The sequence below is a fragment of the Macrosteles quadrilineatus genome, unplaced genomic scaffold (genome assembly GCF_028750875.1).
Source record: "Macrosteles quadrilineatus isolate MER2022 unplaced genomic scaffold, UCM_ALF_1.0 Scaffold_4__1_contigs__length_99947679, whole genome shotgun sequence".
NCBI lineage: Eukaryota > Metazoa > Arthropoda > Insecta > Hemiptera > Cicadellidae > Macrosteles > Macrosteles quadrilineatus.
This window is the reverse complement of record NW_026542597.1, coordinates 72,487,267-72,514,534: the sequence shown is the minus strand read 5'-3', so window position 1 is coordinate 72,514,534 and position 27,268 is coordinate 72,487,267. Positions and strand designations below refer to the sequence as shown.

The following is a 27,268-nucleotide window of genomic DNA, read 5'->3' as shown; positions in this document are numbered from 1 at the left end:
GTACAAGACAATAATAATTTTGAATTTTTAGAATCAGAAAATGGTGTTTGGAATGCTAAGAAACGGAAAATTACTAATGTGGAAAAGGGTGAAAGTTTAAATGATGTGCCCACTTTACAACAGACTTTAATACGAAAAGAAGATGGTAAATTTGTACAAGACGATAATAATTATGAATTTTTAGAATCAGAGAATGGTGTTTGGAATGCTAAGAAACAGAAACTTAGCAATTTGATAGAAGGTACAGATAGTAAGGATGCTGTGAATGTTTCACAAGTTCCAAAAATGGAAGCAGGCTATTGGGATTTTAATAATAAAAGGTTAGTATGTGTTAAACCTGCCATTGATGACACTGACTGTGTTACAAAAGAACAGACTATAACTTTTGATAAAAAAGAAAAATGTTGGGATGCCAAAAAACAATATATAAGAAATCTGCCAATGGGGGAATATTTAGATGATATTTGTTTAATGTCACAAGCTATGTATTATGATGGATCAAAATTTGTATATGGAGGAAGAAAATTTAATTTGATGGAATACAATCCTGATTTATTAGTTGCCGACCCTACATCTTTGAGTGGATTTAAGTATATAGATAATAGACCATATATACCAGAAAACTATGTATTTAAAAGAATGGAAGATAATCTATTGATTGGGGCTAATGGTAATATATTTACAGTACAAGGAAAGAGTGATGTTATAAAAAATGAATGAAATTGCATACGAACTTCATAAGCCTGCAAGAAAGAATTTCATTAGAAGGTCTTTTAAAGTATTAGGTATAAACGAAACTGTACAAATAGATTTAATTGATATGCAAAACTATGCTAGAGAGAATTCTGGCAATAAATATATTTTAACTTTAATAGATACATTTTCTAAAAAAGCTTATGCTGCTCCACTAAAGAATAAGACAGGGCTGGTGGTTACAGAAGCCATTAAAACCATTCTACCAAAGGGGGTTAAAAACATTCAATCTGACAATGGAAAAGAATTTTTTAATCAATATTTTAGCAAACTAATGAAACAATTAAATATTAATCACTATCACACATTTTCTACAACTAAGGCTGCAATTGTGGAGAGGTTTCAGAGAACTTTAAAGAATTGGTTATATAGGGAATTTAGTGCTCAGGGGAGTTATAAATGGTTGGATTTACTTCCAAAGTTAATTCGAAAATATAATAATAAGGTGCATAGATCTATAGGAATGAAGCCTAACCAAGTGAATATTAAGAACAGTAAGTATGTGCATGAGAGGTTGACTTCTAAAGTAGTGCAAGTTAAAAAGCCAAGATATAAGGTAGGTGATAGTGTGAGAATTTCTAAGTATAAACATGTTTTTAGTAAAGGATATACCCCGAATTGGACAGGGGAGCTATTTACAATAGCAGAAGTAAAGAATACAAAGCCTGTGACTTATATCTTGAAAGATGAAAATGGTAATATAATCAGGGGAGGCTTCTATACAGAGGAATTGTTAAAGACCAAATATAAAGACATGTATTTGATAGAAAAGGTTATTAGGAGAAAAGGTGATTTATTATATGTCAAATGGCTTGGATTCCCAAGTAGCCAGAATTCATGGATTTCCACTAAGGATGTCCAAGGGAGCGCGCCATGAGCCGGGAGCACGCCCGAGTTCGCGTGTCAACGTACAAACCTCGCACTGTCAAGTTGATGATTTTGAGAATATACATGTGAATGCATGTGGATTTGAAATAGTAATGAAGTTATACAATGGTATTGAACATTTATATAGGCTTGTATAGGCCGAGAGCTGGATTTTAAAAAAAGTGGTCAAAAAAAGCTCACCATGTTATTCTTATGGGGAAAACGTGCCTAAAGTGATGTCATATTGCTAGTTCGCCACTACTCTACATTTACACTTGTAAGGGTCAATAAATATAAGAAATAGCTTTTTTAGCTTAATATCGAATATATTTATGGGGAATAAGTAAGAAATAAGGTGTGACAATTTTATAGGGATATTTAGGCAAAAGATCAGGATTTTTGGTTTTAGTGGCCAAAAAATGATCCCATGTTATTTCTTATGGGAAAACGTGCCCCAAGTGACTTTAAACCCGTATATTATATCTACTGGCATCGACACATGGACCAGCTCTACCGATCACAGCTGCGGAACCGGATCCAGAAGTCCAGTGAGTCACTCCAGGAGTTTGAAGCCGACATCGCTCGCCTGGTGAGAAACGCTAAACGCATATCCATCGGTCACGGATGATGTCTACGAGAGTTTGGCGGTGGATAAATTCCTAGACGGTCTACGTGAACCTGAGACTCAACAGGCAGTGAAGCTCGCCAGACCAAAGACCCTGAGTGACGCACTGACACAGGCACTGGAGTTCGAGGCTGTGCGACAGTCGGTGAGGGGCCAGGCTCGAGTCCGTGTGGCAGACGCAGAACCTACAACTCCACTGGACATCGAGGAGCTAGTAAAGAGAGTGCTGGAGGCACTAAAAACTCGTCGCCGGCAGATACGCTGTTGGAGCTGCGGACAGATGGGACATCCCCGGAGTAAATGTCCTTCGACCACATCAGAACCGAAGCAGGAAAACTAAGGAGGGTTGATGGAAAGGGGCAACCGTCAGCCCGCGATTGGAAAGCCCCGAGGAAAAGTGGTAAAGTTGCTTCACTGGGAAGTCAGTCGAGCAGTTTCTACGTCGACGGAAAGGTGAACGGGCGTCTCCAAAGCTGTCTTCTGGACACCGGGGCGACTATGACCATCCTGAATCCAAACACTGTGTCGACGGAAGATATTTCACCAACATCATGGTCTCTACGTACAGCTACAGGTCAGCTGGCTCAGGTCTATGGGCAGACGGTTGCTACCTTCCACATCGGCGGCTGCGTGTTTCAACACTGCGCACTTGTTGCCGACATAGACGAGGACGTGATTTTGGGAACCGATATAATGGTGAAGTACGGACTGAAGTTGGACATGTCAAGAGGACTAGTGACTCTCGGAGACGAAGATGTCATACTTCGGCGTGGAAAAGATATCTCTGCACGCGTACTTCTACTGGAAGACACAACGCTACCTGCGCGCAGCCAGGTCATCGTTCAAGCCACGGTCGAAGGAGATTGGACTAGTGGGCAAAGTGTTCTGCTGGAGCCAGCAAGTGACGGTGAATCCCAGCTTGGACGTGGTGTCTTTGTCGCCAGATCCTTATTTAACTTAGGACATGAAAATCCGGTACAACTGATGAACTTGAATGGTTTTCCTGTTACGATAAAAAGAGGAGTAACGATCGGAACGTGCGTGGCTGTTAATTCGGTGGTACGTCAACTAAAATCATGCCCGCCATCTCCAAACTGATTACCGAAGGAGCTAGAAGATTTCGTGGAGAGCACCTGTCAGGAGCTGACGCATCAACAAAGTGCAAAAATAAAGGACTTTATTACTAGATGGCAAGATGTCTTTGAGTACGGAAGTGGCCCTAGAGGAAGGACGAATATAGTACAACACAAGATAGACACCGGAGATGCAAAACCCATACGTCAGGCCCCTAGACGACTCCCACTGGCAAAACGTGACGAAGCCGAGAGAATCATAAAGGAGATGGAAGCGGATGGTGTCATCGAGCCTTCTAGCAGCCCTTGGGTGTCACCTGTGGTACTAGTGAAAAAGAAAGACGGCTCAACAAGATTTTGCGTAGACTACCGCCTTCTCAACAATGTCACCAAGAAAGACAGCTACCCTCTACCCAGAATTGATGACACACTCGACACTCTGGGAGGTTGTCATATATTCTCAACCTTAGACCTCAGAAGTGGCTACTGGCAGGTCGGGCTCGCTCCTGAGGACAAGGAGAAGACAGCGTTCTCTATTGGGACAGGACTTTGGCAATTCACTGTGCTACCTTTTGGACTTTGCAATGCCCCTGCTACTTTTGAAAGGCTTATGGAGAACGTCCTCAGGGGATTGTCATGGGAAACATGCCTGGTATACTTGGATGACATTATCGTCCTAGGCAAATCCTTCGAAGACCACCTAAAAAACCTGGAGAATGTCTTCATGCGACTGCGGATGGCTAATCTCAAGTTGAACCCCAAGAAGTGCAACTTGTTCCGAAAACAGGTTAATTACCTCGGCCATGTTGTATCAGACAAAGGAGTATCTGTGGACCCGGAGAAGATCAGAGCTATCACTGATTGGCCAACACCTCAGGATAAACACCAAGTTAGGAGCTTCCTTGGGCTGTGCGCTTACTACAGAAGATTTGTAAAAGGATTTGCTAATATTGCCAAACCACTAACTAAATTGACCGAAGACAAGAGAACCTTTGTTTGGGACAACGACTGCGAGAAATCTTTTGAAGAGCTGAAGGCCAAATTATGCAGCGCACCCATATTGAGCTATCCACGACCAGACGGAAAATTCGTACTAGACACGGATGCCAGCAATACCGCCATTGGAGGAGTCCTTTCTCAACTTAAGGATGGAGAAGAACATGTGATCGGATACTTCAGTAAGGTACTGTCAGCACCTGAGCGGAATTACTGTGTCACTAGGAGGGAGCTTCTGGCAGTGGTGAAGTCCATAGAACACTTTCACAAGTATTTGTATGGAAGAAGGTTTCTCTTGAGAACGGACCATGCCGCACTGATATGGTTGTTAAGATTCAAGTCTCCTGAAGGACAGGTTGCAAGATGGTTAGAAAGGTTACAGGAATATGACTTCGAATCAATCCATCGTGCGGGACCGAGCCACAGGAATGCAGATGCACTATCTAGAAGACCGTGCGGGGACAACTGCGTGCACTGCATACGCAAGGAAAACAAGAATGCATCGGTTCATCGTGTGACCGCCGTAGACGACGAATGGGACAAGAAGAAGTTGTCAGAGGACCAAAAGGAAGACCCTGACCTAAGACACGTTTTGCAGTGGAAGATCGACAATAAAGGAAGACCATCGTGGCAGGATGTTGCTCCATTGTCTAAGAACGTCAAGACCTACTGGGCGCAGTGGAACTCGATTTTAATGGAAGAAGGAGTTTTGAAGCGAGTCGTCGAATCGGAGGAAGGGGGGCACCGAAAACTCCAACTAATAATTCCAAGGAAGAGGGTTCCTGAAGTGCTAAGGGAAGTGCACGATGGAATTTCTGGAGGCCATCTAGGGGTACATCGTACACTGGTGAAAGTAAGGGAGCGCTTCTACTGGGCAAATCAGAAAGATGACGTCATAGACTGGTGCAGAAGATGTGTGACCTGCGCAGCATCAAATGGCCCTGTCAACAAACGAAAAGCACCAATGAGGAAATACAACGTAGGTGCCCCGTTTGAGCGCATTGCCATTGACGTAGCAGGACCGTTCCCCATGTCCGATGCTGGAAATAGATTTATTTTGGTTGCAATGGATTACTTCAGCAAATGGGTAGAGGCCTATGCATTGCCTAACCAGGAAGCAGTAACAGTTGCAGATATATTAATCAAGGAATTAGTGAGCAGATTTGGAGTCCCGCTCGAACTTCATTCTGACCAAGGAAGAAATTTTGAGTCAGCAGTATTTTCCAGAATGTGTGAAGTTCTTGGTATCCGGAAGACTCGAACAACACCTCTGCACCCACAGTCAGATGGCATGGTAGAACGCATGAACAGGACGATGGGAAGATATCTGTCAAAAGTTGTCTCCGAACATCAGCGGGACTGGGACCAATACCTGCACCTGTTTCTACTTGCGTATAGGAGTTCTGTCAACGAAACCACCGGCCAGACTCCAGCCAACGTAGTTTTCGGCCGAGAGCTCCGTCTTCCATGCGACCTGCAGTATGGATTGAAGCCAGATGAGTGTGTGGTTGGCGAGGACTACGTATCCAATCTACGGAAGAGGATGGACGAGATACATGAGAAAGTTCGTCGCAACATATCTGGAGCAAGTGACAGGATGAAGGAGAGGTACGACGTCAAGGCCGAGAAAGGAGGGTTCACACCTGGAGACCTCGTGTGGCTACATAATCCCCGAAGGCGTCGTGGATATTCACCTAAACTCCAGAACTCATGGGAAGGACCCTATGAAGTTATTTCCCGTCTAAATGATGTCATCTAACGGATTAAGAAGCTACCAAATGGCAAACCCAAAATAGTCCATTTCAACAGGCTTGCACCCTACAAAGGAGATCACGGCCAACAAGATGAACAACAAGTTCGCAACATCTCAACCGAACCAAGAGACTTCGTGCCCGAGAAACGTGGAAAGGTGGAATTGAAACTGTTATATAAGGACCTCTTCACCTTGCCAGTGGATTATGCCTTGGCCCACTGCGTAGCAGAAGACCTGAGAGCGTCGCGAGGAATAGCCACAGTCTTCAGGAATAAGTTTGGAGGGACTGAAGCTCTTGAGCGTCAGAGACCCGCCATTGGCACCACCCTTTACCTGAAGCGTAATGGACAGTATTTGTTCTACCTCGTTACGAAGGAAGCGTCAAGCCAGAAGCCCTCCTATGAATCGTTGAAGAAAAGCCTGCAAGACCTGCGAGACAAACTTCTTCGGATTGGAATCAAAAAGCTTGCTATTCCAAGGCTGGGAAGTGGAAAGGCTCGACGGACTGGAATGGAAGACTGTAAGAAATATGGTGCAGGAACTTTTCGAAGACACTGGCATCGACATTGTGGTCTGCGTTTTCAACCCGTGGGGGACCGGGGACATTGGTCCAGAAGATCTCAAGCTTCGAGAGAAATCTGTTCTGGGGCAGAACAGTCTTAAGGAGGGGGTAGTGTTACAAGTCAGGAGCCCCGCGCAACAATAGCCAGGCGCCGTCTCAAAAGGGTTGTTTGTTTACACGGGTTTCTCCTAGCGCACCACTGATAGACAATAGACCCATGTCAACGTACTACCTCAATAGGGGCCCTAGAACCTTCTACACTTCTACGGCGTAAACACCTTTGTCTAGGCTACCAGGGGTCTCCAGAATGTTCCACGGAAAACTTATATAAGGGACCGTCTTCCGGCACACGGCAGTTGAGTTGAGTTGAGCCTTCCGAGAATCGTCACGGCAAGCGCCCGTCGGTGTTAGTGACCAGTGCTAGTGCTAGTGGCAGTAACAGTGTAGATACAGTGTAGTGACACTAGTGACAGTGTAGTGACAGTGTTGTAACAGAAGTGGTGATAAATCCTGTAAAGGTTAGCTGTAAGTAGAATCTTTGTAAATTAGAATAGGCTTTAGCTAGGTTAGATAGGGTTAGTTAGGTGTTAGGTAATTGTAATTATTGTAAATACAGAATATTAGTGTAAATAAAATAGCTATTATAAAATCGCCAAGTTTTTATTGTAAAGAACCTGTTAAGCCCGCAACAATATATATATATACCAAAATCCAGTGGAAGGATTTTGACTAAATTTTAGAGACAGGGAATAGCCCTAAAACGTGTTTGGTGACATGCACTACCTTAGGGGAATACGTATTTCGCTAATCGGCCTTGGGTTGCCTGGTGGGTTGGACAAAATAAAGTACACAGTAACAAGGAAAAAGTAAACAAAAGAAGTGTAACATGTGTTTTTGTTTAAAACAATCCATCCAAAGTATAATAGCAAATTACAAAACTACAGCAAAACATCAATATTGTAAACCGGAGCAAAGATTACAATGAATATTAGTCGATATGGGGGAAATAGAACAAGTGTTGATGAGTATTCGGTGTTGGTGACATTTCACTGGCTGCAACTCAATGTTTCACTCTTATTTTAAGGACAGATTTAAACATTTTTATGCACTCCAATGCCGTGCAAAATTTGGACGGCTGTATTCAGTTAAATTAGCATTACAGTTAATTGTATGCACTACAATAATCTTTATAGTAACCAATATACGCTTGAATAGAACATATCTCAGTGAAAATTTAAGAACTTACGTTTTCCTTTTTTCAAAACGTATAAGAATAAATATAAAAAATTGTTGATATTATTTTATAAATATTTTTTGCTGTAAATACATTTAGTTTTAGGGCCATTTTGAAATAACAGCTCCTGAAGCCTTTGGTAAATTTGGTCTTTCTAAAAAAATCTTAAAAATAAAAATATTTTTTAAGCTTTATAACTCCGAACTAAATGTTAGAAAAATATGAAACAACTTTATGTTTTTATAGAAGCGTCCTTCTTGTGTGTACAAAACATTGCAATATGATGATCAAACTGATGAACGTTATGGTCAGGGAAGTGTTACGGTCTGGAATTAGCGATTAACGAGAATTACTATACATTGTTTATTTAGGTTTCCCCTACTCTTATTCTTGTAATATTCCACAAGACTTGATAAACCATAATCTATATATCTAATTTATTTTTAAAATGTAATGTTTATAAGTGTTACCTTAAGGTGTTACAAATGCCTGGCAGCCCTACGCCTCATTTAATTGAGGAGGCAAAGTTTTTTAGGTTTACGTAGCAATTAAAATATTATATCAACAAAATTTAACACCCTGTCTGCTTCATCAAATGACTACGTACAGTCGTGGACACACCAATATTACAAAAAAGCACAACCTTGTCTTAATTATTAATCTTACTTCCTTTTTTACTCCAAAACAAAATATGCTCCTTTTTGGAAGCTTAATAACTATTGATGACATAAATATGGCTTTATATATTTTGGCACGAATTAGTCTAACAATAATGTGAAAGTTGAAAAATGAACCCTAGGGACACGTGATGGTCGTGAATTTTGGGACTTTAAAATACCACAAAATTACCTAGAACCTATTTCAACGGAACAAAAAAATCATCGGTTTAAAAATAACCTGATTTCTGTAATGAGGCTGGAAAGTTGCCTTTTGCCATGCCTACACACGGAAAAGTAACGTGAAGTACTTTTACCATGCACTTAGTCAGATGATGAAATAAACAGCTAATTGCAACGGCCAATTTTAATTTCTGAAATATAAAAATATTAAAATTTATGTTATGTCCTAAATAAATTGTGTTATGAGTTTAAAATGTACTAATTTTTCTGTGTAGTAGGGCCTATGATGTTGTATCACTCCCTGAACTCGCACAGTTAAAACACCAATAACCCGCTGTACTAGAATATTTCATAACAAGAGTATAAAATGAGTAATTACATATTTGAGACCATTTTTGACGTGCGAGATTTATCGAGCACTTTAAATGGTCGAGAATGTATAGACCACTTTCTTTTGTGTTTTCAACGTTACTTTTTTGCTACACTACAAAGAATAATATTATTTTCTTAATTAAAATAGCCATTGGATATTTCTGGTTATGCCATCTGGTTATGTCATCAATTTAAAGTTAATATTTACTTTGGTTGTCTAGTTTTGGTTGTTGAAAATTGAAACAGTTGACAAAACAATAACAAATCTTTGTTTACGTCAGCAAAATACAAAAAAAAAAAGATAGTAAACATTACTTTTGCATAGTCAAAATTATTTTCCGTAGTAAACAGTGTAATGAAGGATTTTCGCAGGTGATAAACATGCAACAAAAACAGGCCTTATCATAGTAGTTTAGCGAAATAGGTATTTAACTTTTGTTTCAACAAAACCGAATCATTCATCTCAGAGATATTTATGTTCCAACTCGAGTATTTCTCCCCCAGACAGTAGTTAAATAGTTCTCATTCTTTAAATGCAAGTTGGTGAAGTCACATTTTGTCACTTTGAAAAGTTTACTTTATGCATAATCAACCGGATAAAACACTAGAAGCTGGATGAAACATCAAAACGGCAGCTACAGCAAACCGGAAACGTCAGTAAGGTGGAGGAAAAACAGCTGAGCGGAGTTTGGCTCGAGCGGTCCATCTGGCGACAGTCCAGGGAAGACAATAATTCTCGGATTATGCTCCGCTTACCTCCGCTTATTTCTGTCCCCACTGCTTCCTGCCTAATTAATTATCATTACACAAAGGTTAATCCGCAGACGAAACACTGAGAGGCTCGTTTATCTTGTGATATTGCGTATATTTGCCAAATTACCAAAGCTAACGGAGGAAACAAGGTAAAATGAAACATTTGAGAGTTATATTTGTTGAAACCTCGTTTAGTACATTATGTGGGTTATGGGTTTTGTAAAATGAGTTTACTTTCAAAATATGTGAAGTGATTTATATGAAGTATGGAACAAACACCTGCAGTTTCCTATTGTCAGTGTGTGTGAGCCACAAACCCCGATCGATACCATTCAGATCTTCTCTTGGTAATATGTACTATGAACTAGTTATTAAAAAGTTTTTTGATGTATGGTAATTGCATTATTGCATTGAGTTATAAAGGCAATTTAAAATTTGACTTGACACCCCAACCCACAAAACTGTCATCACATTCAGGCCCGTGGGTCTTATAAAATATCTACTCCAAGCTAGTTTTTCAATTCTAATTTGTATTATTTTTTAACTAAAAATTAATAAAATGGTAAATGGTTAATTAGGCCTATATAACCTTTCTCATTAAAAAAATACTGTCAAACTTAAAATTGTACCGAAAACTTGAGACATACCAGTAACTGGAGCAAGCCAAATGTACAGCAAAACTGTTGATACCTGTGGCAACCCGCCAAATGTGCTCAGGCTCTTGATTCTCAGCAGATGAGATTTGCAGTTGAAACTCTACTCACACTGGTTGGATTATTGATGGTGCCAAAGAAATCGCCGGAACATCAGTTTAAATTCACCATCTCATAATCTTGTGGCTTTGCTTCACATTTAGTCACCAGTCTGACCGCTGATCATTTGTAAAATAAAAAATCGAGATCTGTCAATTTTGACATTTTCAATATTTATGATCTTTGAGTTACATTATTAATACAGTACCATGGTGGAAGGAAAATACATCGGTGTGCTATTCCTTATGCTGACGTCACTCAGATTGCAAACACCATTTTACCATTTAGAAAAATTATAAAAACAATAACAATCAAATAAAAACAAATATACTGTATACTTATATATGCCAATACAATCAGCTGATACAAACAAAAAGTCAGCTGATTGTATTGCCATATAAGTAGTATATATTTGTTTTGATTTTATTGTTATTGTTTTTATAATTTTTCTAAATGGTAAAATGGTGTTTGCAATCATTTTGCAATCTGAGTGACGTCAGCATATGACGGGAATAGCACACCTATCTATTTTCCTTCCACCATGGAGTCATTACATATTCGAGACCATTATGTTTCAAATGTGAGATTTATCGAGCACTTTACATGGTCGAGGTTATATAATGACTACTTTCACTCGTGTTTTGGACGATACAGTACTTTTCGCTGCACTACAAGGACTATTATCTTAATTAAAATAGACATTTTAGGTTATGTCTTCAATTTAACGTTAATACAGTATTTACTTTGGTTGTACAGTTTTGATTGTTGAAAATTTAAGTTTTTTATGAAAATGACTTCTAGATTAAATGGTTGGGCCAGACAGTGATAAAAATACACAGTGGTTTCAGTCTGTGCAATTATTTAATCAACAGTTTAATTAGGCCATTTTATATCCGACCAATCTTTTCGCTGCACTACAAGGACTATTATCTTAATTAAAATAGACATTTTAGGTTATGTCTTCAATTTAACGTTAATACAGTATTTACTTTGGTTGTACAGTTTTGATTGTTGAAAATTGAAGTTTTTTATGAAAATGACTTCTAGATTAAATGGTTGGGCCAGACAGTGATAAAAATACACAGTGGTTTCAGTCTGTGCATTTATTTAATCAATGTTGAACAGTTTAATTAGGCCATTTTATATCCGACCAATCTGTTTCACCCTTTTCCCATTAGATATTTTGGATGGTTTTGTTCTTCTCTTTTTTGTTGCCCTTTATATTACGAGTACTTCTTTAAAATTGTTAACAAGATAGGTTTTTTCAGAGTGGTAAATCCTAATTAATTGTTACATAATTCAAAAATAGGCTATCTGATTTTAAAGGAACGACCTTTAATGAAAGGAATGTTTTTAATCATAGACAATTGACAATTATATAGTGTTTCTTGGGTTTAAAACGGGTCACCGGAATTTTACCCCCTGGACAAAGCTGTCATCACTATGACGTAGTAAGTAACCTTAGCGCTCTAAGTTTGTTCGCGGGCGGAATTTTACCCCCGCGGATTTGAAAGTCTAATGAAAATAGACAGAGCGTAAATTAGATTAGCAATAAAAATGGAATTTTACCCTCTGTCCATATAACTGTCCCTCCCGCGTTTAGGCAACTGTTGATGTACGGCCCGGATTTTTACCCCCCGAAATTTTAACCCCTGGTCAGATATAGAAATGATTGAGAACGATTAATTTTATTCTTTCAGTTTTAATTTTACAGCAAACATTTAATTATTAAGTAGCCTATCTTTAATTAATTTTGATATTCGGGATTTGGGTTTGGGGCCAACTGTTTTCGTTAATATGTATCATTCTCACTATTTTCTAAATTTCACTCAATAAATTTATCATTCTCACTAATTTCTATATGAGTGAAAATTTAAAAACGTACGTTTTCAGGAAAAGCACTTTGCAAATTTTTTTCCCCTTTTTTCAAAACTTTTATTATTTTTTTTATTTCATTAACATTTGAAGTTTCATAAAATGTCCATGGTAACGCAATATCTTTGATAGTTTCTTTTTAAAAGAGCATCTTTAGTGGAAGAACACAAAATCCTGTCACGACCATAACGGACGTTTAAATGAATATTAAAAATAGTTAATATTATTTTTATAGCTATGTTTTGCTATAAACTAATTTACTTTTATGACCATTGTACAATAAAAAGGTCACTGAGCTTTTGGTATATTTGGTCTTTCTAGAAAAAAATAATAAAGCTCAAAAAATTGAAAAAAAGCCAATAAAATCTTTTCAAGTTTGTATAACTCCGAAAAAACTTACCTGAGACCCGAAAAATCGTTATGTTTGTATAGAGGTGTGCTTCTTTTGTGTACAAAAACATTAAAATATGACGATATTTTAATTTTTTTAATTTTTATGATAGAAATCATAAACGTGATGGTCAGGGACAAGCGGTACGGTCGTGAATTGTCTGGAATAATCTAAATCTTTCTAAACAATCCTTCAACTATCTTGTTAGTTATAATAAAAATATGTGTTTCAATTGAACTAAACTGTTCAATTTACAATTATATTAAAGTTATTGTCACGACCAAACACATTATAATCCATAAGGCTGGATTGGTCGTGAAAAAACCCACGATGGTCGTGAAACTTTGGTCGTGATATTACGTGTTATTTGGCTCTGTTCTGGCGGTAGCCATGCACCTCATGTTCGAGGATACAAAGTGGACTTCTAGGTTAATCTAGCAATTGAAATATCTTATAAACAAAAATTAACACCATGTCTACTTCATCGAATGACTACGTACGGTCATGGACACACCAAAATTACAAAAAACACAATCTTTCCTTTATTAATCTTGTAATTCCTCCTTTCAACTCGAAACGACCGGCACTACAATCCTGACGTACACCCCGAACTAGTCTCTAAAACCAACTGACTCCATTGACGCCAGGCTTGCCACTGTCGTGCTCCAAAGTTGAATTTTTTTCCCAAATGGTCGTGACGCCAAATCGAGGGACAGACTTATTTTGTCATGGTAGTCAGTTTGCAATGACAATAAAATTATAATATGCTCCTTTTTTGTAAGTTTAATAACCATTGATGACATAAAAATATGGCTTTATATATTTTGGCATGAATAATTAGTCTAAAAACAGCGTGAAAGTTGGAAAATGTACCCTAGGGACACGTCATGGTCGTGAATTTCGAGACTTAAAAAATACGAAAAAAATACCTAGAACCTATTTAAAACCAAATAAATGTGTGTAACATGTTGCCCCCGTCCCAAAAAATATTAAAACACATAATAATAAACTACAAATCCAGTATCTACGAAGTAAAAGGCCAGGGACATGAAAACGTACGTTTTTAAATTTTCACTCATATCTGACCAGGGGGCACAATTCCGGGGGTAAAAATCCGTAATTTTCAGCTGATCTCATGAAGGGGGTAAAAGTCTGAACAGGTAAAATTTCCTGTTCTTAAGTTGTTATAATTTGATGTGTTCTGATTAATTATACGTTTAATTCCACCTTTAATCTATTGAACTGATGTTGTGCAGCTCAAGTTTGAGGCCGGAATTTTAACCCCTGGTTTGTGACGTAAGTTTCGCCCAGGGGGTAAAATTCCAGGGGGATAAAATTCCGCTAACCCTTTAAAACTACTCAGTGTTTTTTATAAGAATCATTCTTTTTTCAGGTGACCCCACTCTGCCTAGAGTTCTTGGAATGTACTCTATATTGAAAGCAATAGCACTCATCCACTGCACAGTTTTCATTCATTACAGACCGTAAGTTGACATTAAACTCTATATTAAAAACATGTTATAGGGACTACAAGAAAATATTTCAATCCTTACTTAGATCAATGTGTTGTAGCTTTAAGATTAAGAGTCTTTTCAATTAGACTACGAGAAACTGTCAATTTTGTCAAAATTCCTGCCAAAACCTGTTAGCATTGTAGAAGTTCTATTTAAGAAAATGTTTTTCTCAAAATGCTATTACAATTAATTGGTGGTTGACCATAATGTGTTTGAATTTCAATATAGTACTGATAGAAGTTTGTATTTCTCTCTTTGCCACATTTTGTAATAACTGTTCTTATTAATTATATTATATTAATATCAGGCCCGTGGTTAGCTTGGACTTGAGAAATAATTTATTCCCTCTCCTCTTCAATTACCAACATTAACTTCTTGTACCAAGGTTCAATCAGCCCTTACTAAAATGATACTTTAATCCATGAAAAAAATTAAATGAATTTTGTAACATGCTCAACGTAAATGTAAACAAACTTAAAATATCATAGTTGGAAAATTCTGAAATCCATCCATTTAGGCATTCCATTGAAATAACAATTTGTTATGTTTCAGCATCATCAGCATGGGAGTTTGCTCACTGCTTCTGACCATAACAATGTACACAATGGAAGCTTTATACTATCAGTCTGCAACTTTAAACTTTTATATAATATTTCCATGTGCATTAAATGGTGAGTTAATCTGATTGCTACAAAATAATTTTATTAGATTTAAATAGTCTGGATTTAGCTTCTGTCTAGTGGTAGTATGACAAGTTAATCATTTCACCAACCTCTCAATAAAAAATATTTTTTTTTGGTTTTGAGGTCCCTAGAGACCAAAACCACCATCCGTTCAAATTCATTCCCATTTTGACCCAAAAAACATAAAATTTAGCAATTTCTTTTCAAACCATTTTGAAGAGCTTAAAAAAACAAATAATTTAGTATATTAATTCCCATGTTATTCTTATGGAGAACAAGTAAACTGTTGTAGTTTGCTTGTTTATGAACATATTTTGGTCAAATTTGGAAAATGATTTTATTTCTTACTAACTATTAACATAAAAAAATAGCTTATTCCCTATATGGGAAATTCGCTAAAACTGTTTTACCCTCCCTGATGCAGCAAACCTAAGTACTTGTTAAACTAATTTTATTTAAATAGGAAATATATGTTATATTCTTAAGTAGACATTTTAGTGTAAATCCAATCTGGCAAATGGAAATTCGCTTAGTCTGCAGGTTTGCTGCGGCGGGGGTATTTATATATTATTACAAAATCAATTTAATTAAACAATACAAAAATGAATCTGGATGGAATGATGTTGATTTGGGCCTCTGGCGACCTCAAAACGAAAAAGTAAATTGGTCCCGGGTCCAGGTCTTACCATGAGACCTATGGTAATAGCTTATTCATATGGAAATTCGTTAAAATGTAGACTACCAAACTAAGAATACAATAGTCACCTGAAATATTTAAACAGTAGAACCAGAATCAAATCTGAATTTCAATAAAAGTTCAAGTGCCACCATCTGTATTTTTATCTCACTCCTCTCCTATTCAAAGTCCCATTTAGGCAAAAACCACAGGATAGAATTTTATCTTTATAGCATTTGGATATACCATTATATGGTATCAGCAGCGGACCAATAATCCAATGGCGACAAATTTTGTTATCGCTCCTCTATGTCATGCTATAAACATTTATGTCACTGCAGGACATACCACAACACTTGTGGTTATCTGAGGTAATAAAGACTCCGAGGCAATACCTGACTTCAGAATGATGCAATATTCAGCAGCATGAATACATCTTGATGTTGATGAGCTGGATATAGGTTAAATATATCCTCACCAGAAGTTTAAACTTATTTTATATTAAATTATACTAAACTCGATCAAACTTGTTAAAGACAAGTAATAATACAATTCAATTCTAGACTCAGGTAATAAGGTCTACGCAAAGTTACTTGAATTTGCATGAGTTTACTGTTTTGAAATTAATACAGTATTTAATTATCAAGATGTTTGGATACAATGAAATCATCTTCAAATATAAGAAAACAATCCATTATTCAATTACTGATAGGTAGCTGTTTGTTTATCATACAAATCAAGAAGTTTAAATTTGTTTAACTTTTATTCAAATATAGTTTTGGGATAAAACTGCTTTAAATATTTCAATGATTTTTGGATAATTACTGCTGTAGAACTGACTTTGACAGACAATGCCTCAAACTCTCAATCTAAAAATTAGTGGTACCTGAAGCTAAAATTAATACGACAAAACATGTTCTACCTTCTAACAATATGAGAAATGTTATTTTTTTGGCAAAACAAATTTAAAAACACATACTTTTGTTAAAAATATATTTGTGTCCAATTTTGTATTTAGCAGGGACTTTTCTCTGATAAATACAATGTTTATTTTCACAACTAATTATTCCCGACGAAGCTTAAGCCTACTTATTAATAATTACCTTCAATATCTCGTATGGTCATTTCATTTAATCCCACATTTCAACAGGCTGTGTGACCATCTCAGAATATCAATGTGTTTAACTGGACCAGAGATGAGCGAGTTCCATTCATACAATGACTGTACTCTGGGGTTGGCAAGGAATCAACGTTTATGAATAAAGAGAGTTGTGAGACACGTAAATATAACTGGAAGGTCAACGGACATTCGCCTTTCCACAAAATTTAATCTCTCATTAGCAGCTTGTGCGGAGAACATCAAAGACAATTATAATGAGATTCTTCATGAGATTTATGCAAATTATCCAATATAGCAATTTGTATAAGCCTACAGATCTGTTTCCATAAAAGAGCTGAGTTGAAAAAATGATTTTTTAACTATTGTACAACCACTAGATTTTCCATCCCCATTTTAAAGTAGTCAAATTTAAGAACAACAATAAGCTTAAACCGTTATGACCCATCAACTATGTCAGCAAGAAAAAGTCAGGTAGAATTTTAGACACTGTTACGGTGAGCCACAGAATGCACTACTGTAGTGTAAGGTTTGTAAGGTAGTAAGTTACAACAGTACTCTGTTGTACTTTTTGTCCATGCAATGAATCCTCTATAATGTTAATTATATTATTTCATAAATCATTGTACATCACCACAAACCACATATTAATTAAATACTAGCTGTAACCCGCGGGCTTTGCCCCGTTTAACTTCTTAATTTTCAAGATTATCTCGTTCGCATGGCTCAATCACGTCCTGGTTGAAGTTTGTTCGCTACGCTCACTCACCTTTAGGTTGGAGCTCGTTCACTACGCTCACTCACCTTTAGGTTGGAGCTCGTTCGCTGCGCTCACTTGCCTCCAGGTTGAAGTTCGTTCGCTACGCTCACTCACCTTTTGGTTGCAAATTAGCTTTTGTCATAAATGTAAAAGAAATAATAGTGCTGCACCCTGTTGGTAATCCTTGTAACTTTAATGCTATTGAACATCATAGAACAGAACCAACTTGTTTAATTGAAACAGCTGTTAAGATTCAATAATTCCATTTCTCATAAGGTTAACATGGGAAACTCCAGGGCCACTGGGGCGGAGCCTGAAAGGATTTTTGAAATAAGAATATGCCTATATGCTAATCGGGAATGTGAGCTATCATCATGCCAAATTTCAGCCCAATCCGACCAGTATTTTTCGCGTTCACTTGTCACAAACATACATCCATACATCCAAACTTTCTCATTTATAATATTAGTAGGATGATGGAAACAATTTACTCTAGTTGCTGATTTGATTTTATATTTTCAGGTCTTACACTTATAGGCTTGTTATTATTGCCTAGAAGACTGCTTGAAGTTCCCTCTCTAGTTGAAGATGAAAATGCTGAACTCCTCAAACAGGCGACAGCCTTCAAAAGAAGAAAGGCACCAAAAAAAGCAAACTGACATTTGAACATTTTTTAGCAATTATTATAATCATGTAGGCTTTTGCGATTCCTGCCATTGTACATATATTTTGTTTTATATTTTAGATAGATTTAAGGATTTAAAAAAGGAGTAAACTTGGAATTAATTATCTTTGAAAGCAGTTAAAATATAAAACAGTAAACCTATTCCAAAAGAAAGGTTTTGAAATTGTGTTGAGTATTGAATAGTAAAGTCGATAAAATGAGCTTAAAAACATTAAAACTTAAGTAATTAATAACAAGGATACTAAATAAAGGAGGTTTCTTATGATAATAAGTTATCATATTTATACAGATGTTTTAGAGACATGTTCTTTCAAGCATTTAAAACACAAATAAATAAAATTAGAAGTTTGTAATCACATTACACGTCAAGTTTTACAAGATGTAAAAAAGATCATTCTGATGTTACTTGAAAAATACAGATGTCCTTATCAAACAAAAAGATGACTCAACACATGACCACAGTGTTTTGAAAGAACTTTGAATTGAAATTCGGAAATTATGTGACATCAAATGTAGATTAATTGTAACATTAATCTTTCTCTAGAAACATTTTGATTTATTCATTACTTATGTATTTCCAGTTACTAAACCTTATCCTGAGGTTTACAATAACTATCTTGACTGAGAACATTTGACCAAACTGTATGAGCTATGCTATTTCACCCCTCAAATGTAATTATTATGTGCGGGACCTTTTGAAGTCAATTTTACTGAATTTTAAGAGAAAATTAAGAAAAGTTGTCTTGTTTTGACATCTGTTTTAATCTTAGGCATAAAACTTAAAAATATTAGTTAACCCAGAAGCCACGGGTAATTATAGAACAGTTTTATGATTATTCAAATAATATTTATATGCTTACAAAATATTAACGTTTTCCTACATAAAAAATTACATTTACTACTTTTCAAGCTACTTTTATGATGTATCCATTTGTTACTGAAGTAAGTGAATATAGCATTGTCAATATTTCTGCCTCTGCTCAACAAAAGAACCTTTAGCTACCTGACAGGAAGGGATGAACAAAGCAACAATAGTTTTATGATTACTTAGAACATACAGATTAATTAGTTTTCCTCAAAAACGAGTTAATGCAATTGTTGTAATAAATCACCACTTGTATGTGGTGTATTCAGCAAGGTGTGGCTAATTAGTAGTAAGAGTAAATAATAAGGTATTATTATTATTATTAATATCATTATTAGTAAATTTATTGCCCTGTTTCACCCTTCCAAGTTGGCTTGTCTCATCTTCAGGTTCGAGAATTATTAAAGATTCCGATTGCCTATTAAGCTTGCTAAGGAACAGCCTTCAAAATGAGTTTAACGTCTTTCCAAGTAAGCAATAATTTATTATTGTGATTATAAAATTGAATTGAGCATTTTGTGAATCGATAAAATAAAATATAAACTGAAAACTGGACTGATCTGTGTATGTTTGTTAACCCAAAGTTTTAAAATATATACATCTTTTTGCAATGACAAAGGTTGTGACCTCAAAAATACACTTCACTTTCAATATTCTTTAAGAAACATTTGTTAGAAAAATTAAATTAAATGTAAAATGTTTTATAATGAAAGAAAAACAATTTCATGATAGTTCCAATATTTTTTACATAAGGCTAAGCATAACTTTTGCAATTTATTTTATTATTTTGTGGCGTGATGAAATAAAAATGACATGTTATGCGAAATGCAATACACTTATGATACAAGTAGGAAAATAATTCAACATTTAAATTTTTAAGAACAAAGTTTATTCACTAAAATGATTACATAACTTAATGAAAATATACACTTTCTTACATTTTTTAAAATACATTATCCTGCTTAGTTATTACAGTCCAACAATAATAATTTAAGTCATGAGATGTTTCTAGGGAACTTATGCACATATTTTTCATGGAATAGCTAAATCCTACTTAATGGTAATGGTTACTTTTTAGAAGATTTGATCTTAGAACCTTTAGAGGTGGAGGCTTTGGTTCGTTTTGAAGATCGGATTGGCGTAAGTTTCACATCACCATCTTCAACACTCTCTTCAGGAACTTCTTCGAGCCTGGACAGTTTACTGGAAAAAATTATGAAAGGTTAAAACTTGAAAACTAAAAGTATGAAAGCACATTAGAGAGATGGTAAAAGTTATGAAGGCTACATCAAAATTGATACTCAATCATAAAAGTATGGAAAGGAAGGTGACAATGGAGGGATAGCAAGAAAAAACATGTTTTTATATATTTAAAATCCTATATAGTTTTTTCAGCCAGATCTATTAAACTTGGTTCTGAGGCGATTGGTTCCACTTTCACTATAGCAAAACCTATTGCCTTAGATGATAATTTTATTCTGCTTACTAGAGTCCTCTCAAACCTAACCATGTCAGCTGCGAGTGTAATACTAGTCTGTGGCTGAGTATTAAGTATTTTACTGAATAGCAGGTAGCGAGTGTGTATGTACATATCACTAGCAGACCGTGACTTTTAGTATGTGACATATCTACAACCTGAATTTTTTTAAATCAGAAACAAACTAATAGGCCTAGTATTTGAAAACAAAATACTGTGTTATATTTTTGGATCAGTTAAGAACCTAGAAATTTGAAAAATTTGCACCACTAGAAAATAAGGAGTCTTTTATCAAGTCTAGGGTATTTTTTTAAGAATCAAAAGCAAAAGTCTAAGTTTTGATTGGTCCTAGTAAACAGAAGGAGGCAAACACTACATTGACCATTGGATGTGAAGATTTTAATGATTTCTTTACAGTAATTTTTGGTTTTTCAGTTATATAGATACTGCAGCAATGTAAAATGAAGTAAAACAGTTATTGTGTGCAAACCCTATCAAGCTCACTAATGCCGCCGACTTCCACTCAAAACCTTGACAACCACTGTTAATTTAAAGTAGACCCTTCATTGGCTAAGAAAAAGTAAACTTAATATGGATTGCTTGAACGGGAATCAAACCTGAGCATGTTGAGCTACACTCGTCATACAATTTAGCCATCACTGTCAGCCAATGCCAATGGGACTAGTGCTTCTGAAGCTTGAAATGTGACAGTGTTCACAAGTGAGATACTAAATTAATTAAGCGCAAGTGAATTAAGTCCAGGCAACCAAGTTGCGAAATCCTGTGACCATAGCAAGAAGGATGCCAGAAACCGGTTGCTGAAGCCAAACGCCTTCTTGGGTTTGAGTTGTGGCATACATAACAACACAAATCATTCTCTTGTTTTTCCAAATTCATTATCGTAAAATTATATTTTTGTTAAGTAAGTAAATCAATACAATTTTATTCAAGCATAAAATTTTATTATACATTGGGATAACTTACGGGGATTCCGCAAAAGATAGTTCAAAACTTTTCTGCAGTTGGGCATGTTGATGCCTGGTCAGTCTTCGTTGCATTAAAAGCTCTTCTGGAATGAGTTCCGGCTAAAAACAGAAAAATTTATGTCACCAATAGAATTTGTTAACCATAGTAATCATTCAACAGTTTTAACCAGTATATTTTTGGCACCGATTAGACTATATGAATGGTTCCCTTCCCAATTCAACGTTTTCTCTAAATGTCAGTATTCTGAAGCAGGCGACTAATGACGACAGTTTACTAGTTTATCCCTAACAGGGTGAACAACTTAACTGTGCCCCCATTGGTATTTCCGAAACTATTAAATTTAGAGAAAACATTACTTCAACTATTTCCTTATGACATTAAACATTATGAAGTAGACTTTTTATGTCCGCCATTTTCACAAATGGCAGCTAACTTTAAAATGTTGAATGGAACACCTATTATTTTACGATTGTTTTAGAATGTAAATACAAAATACAATTTTAAAACATTTTTATTCTTCAGATTTGTTTTCTAAAGCTACTCGTTAAGGAGTACAGCATATTATACCTTGGGAAAAAGCGGCTTACAGTGTACATTGTGCATCCAGAAGCTCCTAAACAAGTTAGTTTGGAAAAGAAATGCTAAGAGTAAATAGGATAGATAAGTCATAAAATTGCATCACATTCTGAAAAGATCAAGAAATATACTTAGGGTGTTCCATAAGATGTTTTATAGTAATCTGCCATTTTTGAAAAAGTGGAATTAATATTTTCAATGTATTTAATTATATTTTTAGGATTTAACAGACTACACACAGTCCATATAGATTGGACGTCTACTTTAGTCAGCGAGCACAGAATAAAAATAGAGAGGACATCCGTGCGCGGCGGTGAAGCCAAATTTTCCGCGGGTTTGACCGAATCCGGAGTGGGGGGAGCGATGAGTCACCCTAGTACCGAGCGTCTTGAGCGCTGTCACGAGGCTCCGCTAGACAACATTTAGTCGGTTGTTGACATTGCATTCAGCAGAGCTGTAGTGTTTAATCAGTTGAAAATGGTAAATATCACTGAAGTAATCATTTCAAAGGTTTTAAGCTGTTGCATCGGCCTACCCATATTCATATCAGATCATTACAACGATCAAGAATTTGAACAAAACCATCTGATCTTACTGCTGAAATCAATTTGCAGGAAGTATGTGAACATTAGACTTCATCATTACAGTAAAATATTCAATGATAAAGTTCATTCCTCCCGAGTCAGGCACCACCTAACCAAAGTTGTGACATTTCTAGGCCAATAAGGGTAGAATTGTAAAACCACCGACACTCAATATATGAACTTATAATATTGAACTATATTTACTTGTGAAATACAAGCTTAGAACTAAAGCCTGTTTATTTCTCCACACAATAAATCATCTACAATCATTACCTGAAGAGAAAAAGTGCCAGTAAGTACAAAAATATTTATGTAGGTTAATTAGATAAGTGTTTCATTACTCGATTCTTAGGGCAGCAGTGAGTGACGAGACACGGTCGCAGTGACAGCGTGCAGTGCCCGAGTCGCGTCGCCGCGGGCCGTAGGACGGATTTTACTGCCTCTTCAACCTAATTTATTTCCTTTACCAGCCATCACAGAATTCTCAGAAAAATATATGTTAAGGTTCAACTAATGCTCTCAAACTTTGCCGCAGACGAAACTTTCCTGACCAAAAAATAAAAAACTTCCTCGATTACTAATAATTTCATGTTTTCACAAAAGAATTAATAATTTCTTTCAGTTTTATCAATTAATAAAAACAAAATAGGTTATATATAATATTTTAAAGCTTACTATCATTGAACAGTACTAATAAATTTTCCCTGTTCCAAGTTTGGTAATTTTAGGACTACTGTAAGTGCGTCTAATCATCGAGTATCATAAAAAGGGTTTTTGACGCTGTTTTACTCGGTCACGGCGAGTTGACCGAATCCGGAGCGGGGGAACTTGGCGTCACTGCCTATAATGTTATTTAAATACGCATGGCCCCTCTATTTTTATTCTGTGCTCGCTGACTTTAGTACCCAAAGTCATTGACATTACAAGTCTTGTAGTGTTAACTTGATATATCTCAGTTAGTAATGAGTCTATTTATGCATTGAAAGCAGTTCAAAGGTGAGCCTGCTTTTACTTGAAAAATCTTCATTTAGTAGTCTGAAAACAATCTAATTGTACAAAAATCTAAGACAAAATCTAAGACAATGTTTGGGTCTAAATATTTGTAAAATGATTGAAACTTACTGTGCTAGTTGAAGCCGAGATGGATGGTCGTCTGATTGACCTTCTAATCGGTGTACTGATCTGAACATTGAGCTCGGTGCTCGCGTCACTCATCTCAGACTCTGCCCGTCTGCTTGACCTCCGACTAGGCGTGGGTTTACTGGGCGTGTTGAGTTGTAGATTGAGTTCAGTGCTTGCATCGCTCATTTCTGATGCAGCGTACTTGTTTGGCGTTGATAAGACTACATCAGACTTGATGCTGCTACGTCTTGTTCTTTTTGGCAGCTTGTCTTTGGTTGGAGTGATCTCGGTTTCAGACATTCGAGACATGCTGCGTCGAGTTCTCCTCGCAGGGCTATCCAAGATGGACAGGTCTACTACTTTATGTATTTTATTAGGTTTGCTTACCTTCATTTCATCTGCTTGACTCTCAGTCAGTGAAGATTCTGCATTTTCACTGTCAGACTGTTCTTTGGAAGGTGTCACAATTTCTTTGATTTTACTTTTTGTTGTCTTTTTGGGGGTTTCCTGTTCATCACTAATTTTTTTCTTCTTCGACTTAACTTTTTCCGTTTTGTCAGTTTTGTGTTCTGCAGGACTTTTTGTGACATCGTCAATAGGATCTTTGTTAGCACCAGCATTTTTCCTTTTTTTAGGTATACTTGTTTTAGTTACACCAACATTAGAATTTTCACTAGATGTTTCATTTCTATGTTCGACAGCACTAGTAGTTTCTGTGTCATTACCAACTTTTGTCTTGCTCTTCAGATTTTGTTTTTTGGCCTGTGATTTGGGGAAATCTGAGACCTTTTGGGCTGGTAAGTTTTCTGTTGTCTGGTTGTCATTAATTACTTTTTCTCCCAATTCTGATACTTCTACCTCAGTAGGTTTGTTCTTGGACCTCCCTCTCTTTTTTGGTGGTTGAGGATAATCTTGGGGTTTTTCTGGATCTATTTTGTTACTTTCACTAACATTTTTGGGTAGTGTTTTTTGTTTCTTGGATGTTACAGGGGTTTCATTAATTTTGTGATCAACTTCATGCTCAGATTCAAATTCTTGTTTATTGCGAACTGGAGTTTTTTGAAAAGAGTTCTCTTCATCAGATTGCACTATTTCCATGGGTTGGAATAAACTCGACCTTGAATTTCTAGAATGTCTAGGAAGAATCATTCTATGAACTTTTTCAATTTTGTATGAAAAAGAACTTCTTCGAGCTCTTGATCTAGTTTTAGGCGGATTTATTGCACTCGCAGGTGGTTCTGAATGACCTCTCTTCAATCGTTCGTTATGTTCTGGTGTCAGAGTCATATTAGGTTCAATAGTAACTAAAGGTTCAATAGTTTCTTTTGAAACTTCAACTTGAACATTCTCAAAGTTACTTTCTAATGTACTACTTTGATCTTTTGTGTTTGAGATACTTTCTTGAACAGGACTTTTTCCCTGGAAAGTTGATGTAATTCTGGGCGATTCCACATCTGAATCTATAATTTCAAACTCTTGAGGCCCAAAGGACTTTCCTTTTAAAGAACTTCTAGGCAGTACTTTTTTATGATATTCATTTATTTTCATAGACGAAGAACTTCTTCTGGAGCGCCTTCCTGTTGAAGGTCGAACTAATGATGAAGGCTCAGACTGGGCCCTTAGCCAACGACTATTGTCAGAACATTGAACAGAATCATCTGCAATCTCATTGGCACCAATATTAGGTTCAACACTGCAAACATTTCCTTCGGAAGTAACACTGCCAGACAGAGCTTCTTTATTTTCTTCTAGTTGTACAGTACTCTCTTTGGTCCCTTCAACTGTTTCTTTTTCCTCATCATCAATTTCCGTCAGCAAATCAAGGCTGGTATGAGTTGATTCCTTCTTTTTTGATTTTCTTGTTGCATATTTCTTCTTTTGATTTCCCACTGGCCATACTGATTTGTTACCTGGATCTTCTAATGAACTTCCATCACCAGTTATTTTATCATCTGAAGTTATTTCTGATTGATGAGCTTTGGCATATTCATACCACATGCAAACTGAATTTGATCTTCTGATTTGAGAAACATCCGTTTGTGTGGGAGCGGTCAGCTGGTCTGATGACACTGATCTTCTTAAGGATCTTCTGGTAGACTGATCCTGATCCTGTGGAGGGCACATAACACTCTCAGAAATCTCAGAGTTCTCTTCAGATATGTCATGCAAGGAACTTAATCTGCTGACTAAAGGTTTGCTTTTTCTCTTGAAATTTTCTGGAAGCTTTGGAAATTCATGGCCAAATGTTTGGTTTGAAACTATACTTCCACGCTCAGGTAACAAAGAACTAGTTACGCTGTTTGTTTCACAGGATTCAATTTCAGACATAATGTTCGGTTGTGTTGTCAATGGAGGAAGCATGGTCTTAACAACGCTATCATCTTGAAGTTCATTGGTGGTTGTAGCAGTGTTTGTTGGTGAAATTTGACTAACATTGGCAGTAGAAACTTCTTTTTCAGGTGATAACCAAGATGTAGATTTAGTCTCCTGGATAATAAGAGATTCTAAATCGTGTTGAGAACAAGATTTCCTTCTGAGTTTCAACCGTTTACTTTCTTTGAGATTTGTTAGGGAGCTGTACCTTCTACTTCTTCTGTTTCTAAGATCAGGAATACTGCCTGTTTCCAAACGTTTTTGACGATTTTCTTGAGCCAATTTAATGATATCGATATCCATTTCAACCTCAGGGGTTTCACCTTCATGAGAATCACTTTCTTTAGACGTTATAGAGTGTATTGAATCCAAAGTAGGTTCTAGTTTGTTATTTTCAATGACCTCAGCTGCTTCTGTTGAATGTTCTTCAAGTAAAGTAGGGGTTTCAACAGTAGCTTCAATTTTCAAAGACTCTTCCTTATTTTCTTCACAGACAGATTTTAAATTTTCTGTGTGACATTCTTGACTATCTTGGCCTATTATTTCAAACGGAGGTGACTCTACTGTGTCTTCATCTGTTGTGATATTTTCTTTTCTCAAACTTTCATTACTACCGTACTGATTTCTTTGTTGCTTCCACGATCTTCTGTTATGACTTGTATCTGACTCACTTTCGCTTGAAAAATATAGATTTTTCTTTTCAATTTTAGAGTCCATTTCATTTTCTGATTCTTCATTATGATCGTCAATGGAGGATTCACTGGAATAAGATTCATTTGGTTGCTCCTGGTCACTGTAATCCTCTTCATATTCTTCATCTACATCATCCTCCTCCTCCTCTTCTTCTACCTCCTCCTCAACCTCATAGTCAAGTGTTTCATTGTAGAGTTTTGAATGCTGCTTCACAGTCTGAAAAGGGAAAAGTAATCTTACTAACAGAAATTAATTGGTCATATTAATTCATCTTTCTCTTAAATTCTGTGTGTATTAAATTTAACTGTTTT

General features: G+C 36.3%; 2 protein-coding genes across 3 annotated transcripts in view; one reads left to right on the top strand and one right to left on the bottom strand.

Annotated features, from left to right (window-relative positions):
• The window catches only part of LOC128993489 (uncharacterized), a 31,595-nt gene extending 11,901 nt beyond the window's left edge, over window positions 1-19,694 (top strand). The window contains exons 2-4 of the mRNA XM_054417430.1: window positions 14,239-14,329; window positions 14,912-15,030; window positions 18,118-19,694. Of these exons, the coding sequence (XP_054273405.1) occupies window positions 14,239-14,329; window positions 14,912-15,030; window positions 18,118-18,254 (347 nt within the window). The 3' untranslated portion in view covers window positions 18,255-19,694. The remainder of the gene's footprint in view (window positions 1-14,238; window positions 14,330-14,911; window positions 15,031-18,117) is intronic.
• Window positions 19,695-20,121: 427 nt separating this feature from the next.
• Window positions 20,122-27,268, bottom strand: part of LOC128991543 (uncharacterized) — a 38,027-nt gene continuing 30,880 nt past the window's right edge. For both annotated transcript variants that reach the window (XM_054414524.1, XM_054414525.1), the window contains 3 exons: window positions 23,892-27,173; window positions 21,607-21,707; window positions 20,122-20,348 (listed from right to left, as the gene is read on the bottom strand). In XM_054414524.1, the coding sequence (XP_054270499.1) occupies window positions 20,213-20,348; window positions 21,607-21,707; window positions 23,892-27,173 (3,519 nt within the window). In that variant the 3' untranslated portion in view covers window positions 20,122-20,212. The remainder of the gene's footprint in view (window positions 20,349-21,606; window positions 21,708-23,891; window positions 27,174-27,268) is intronic.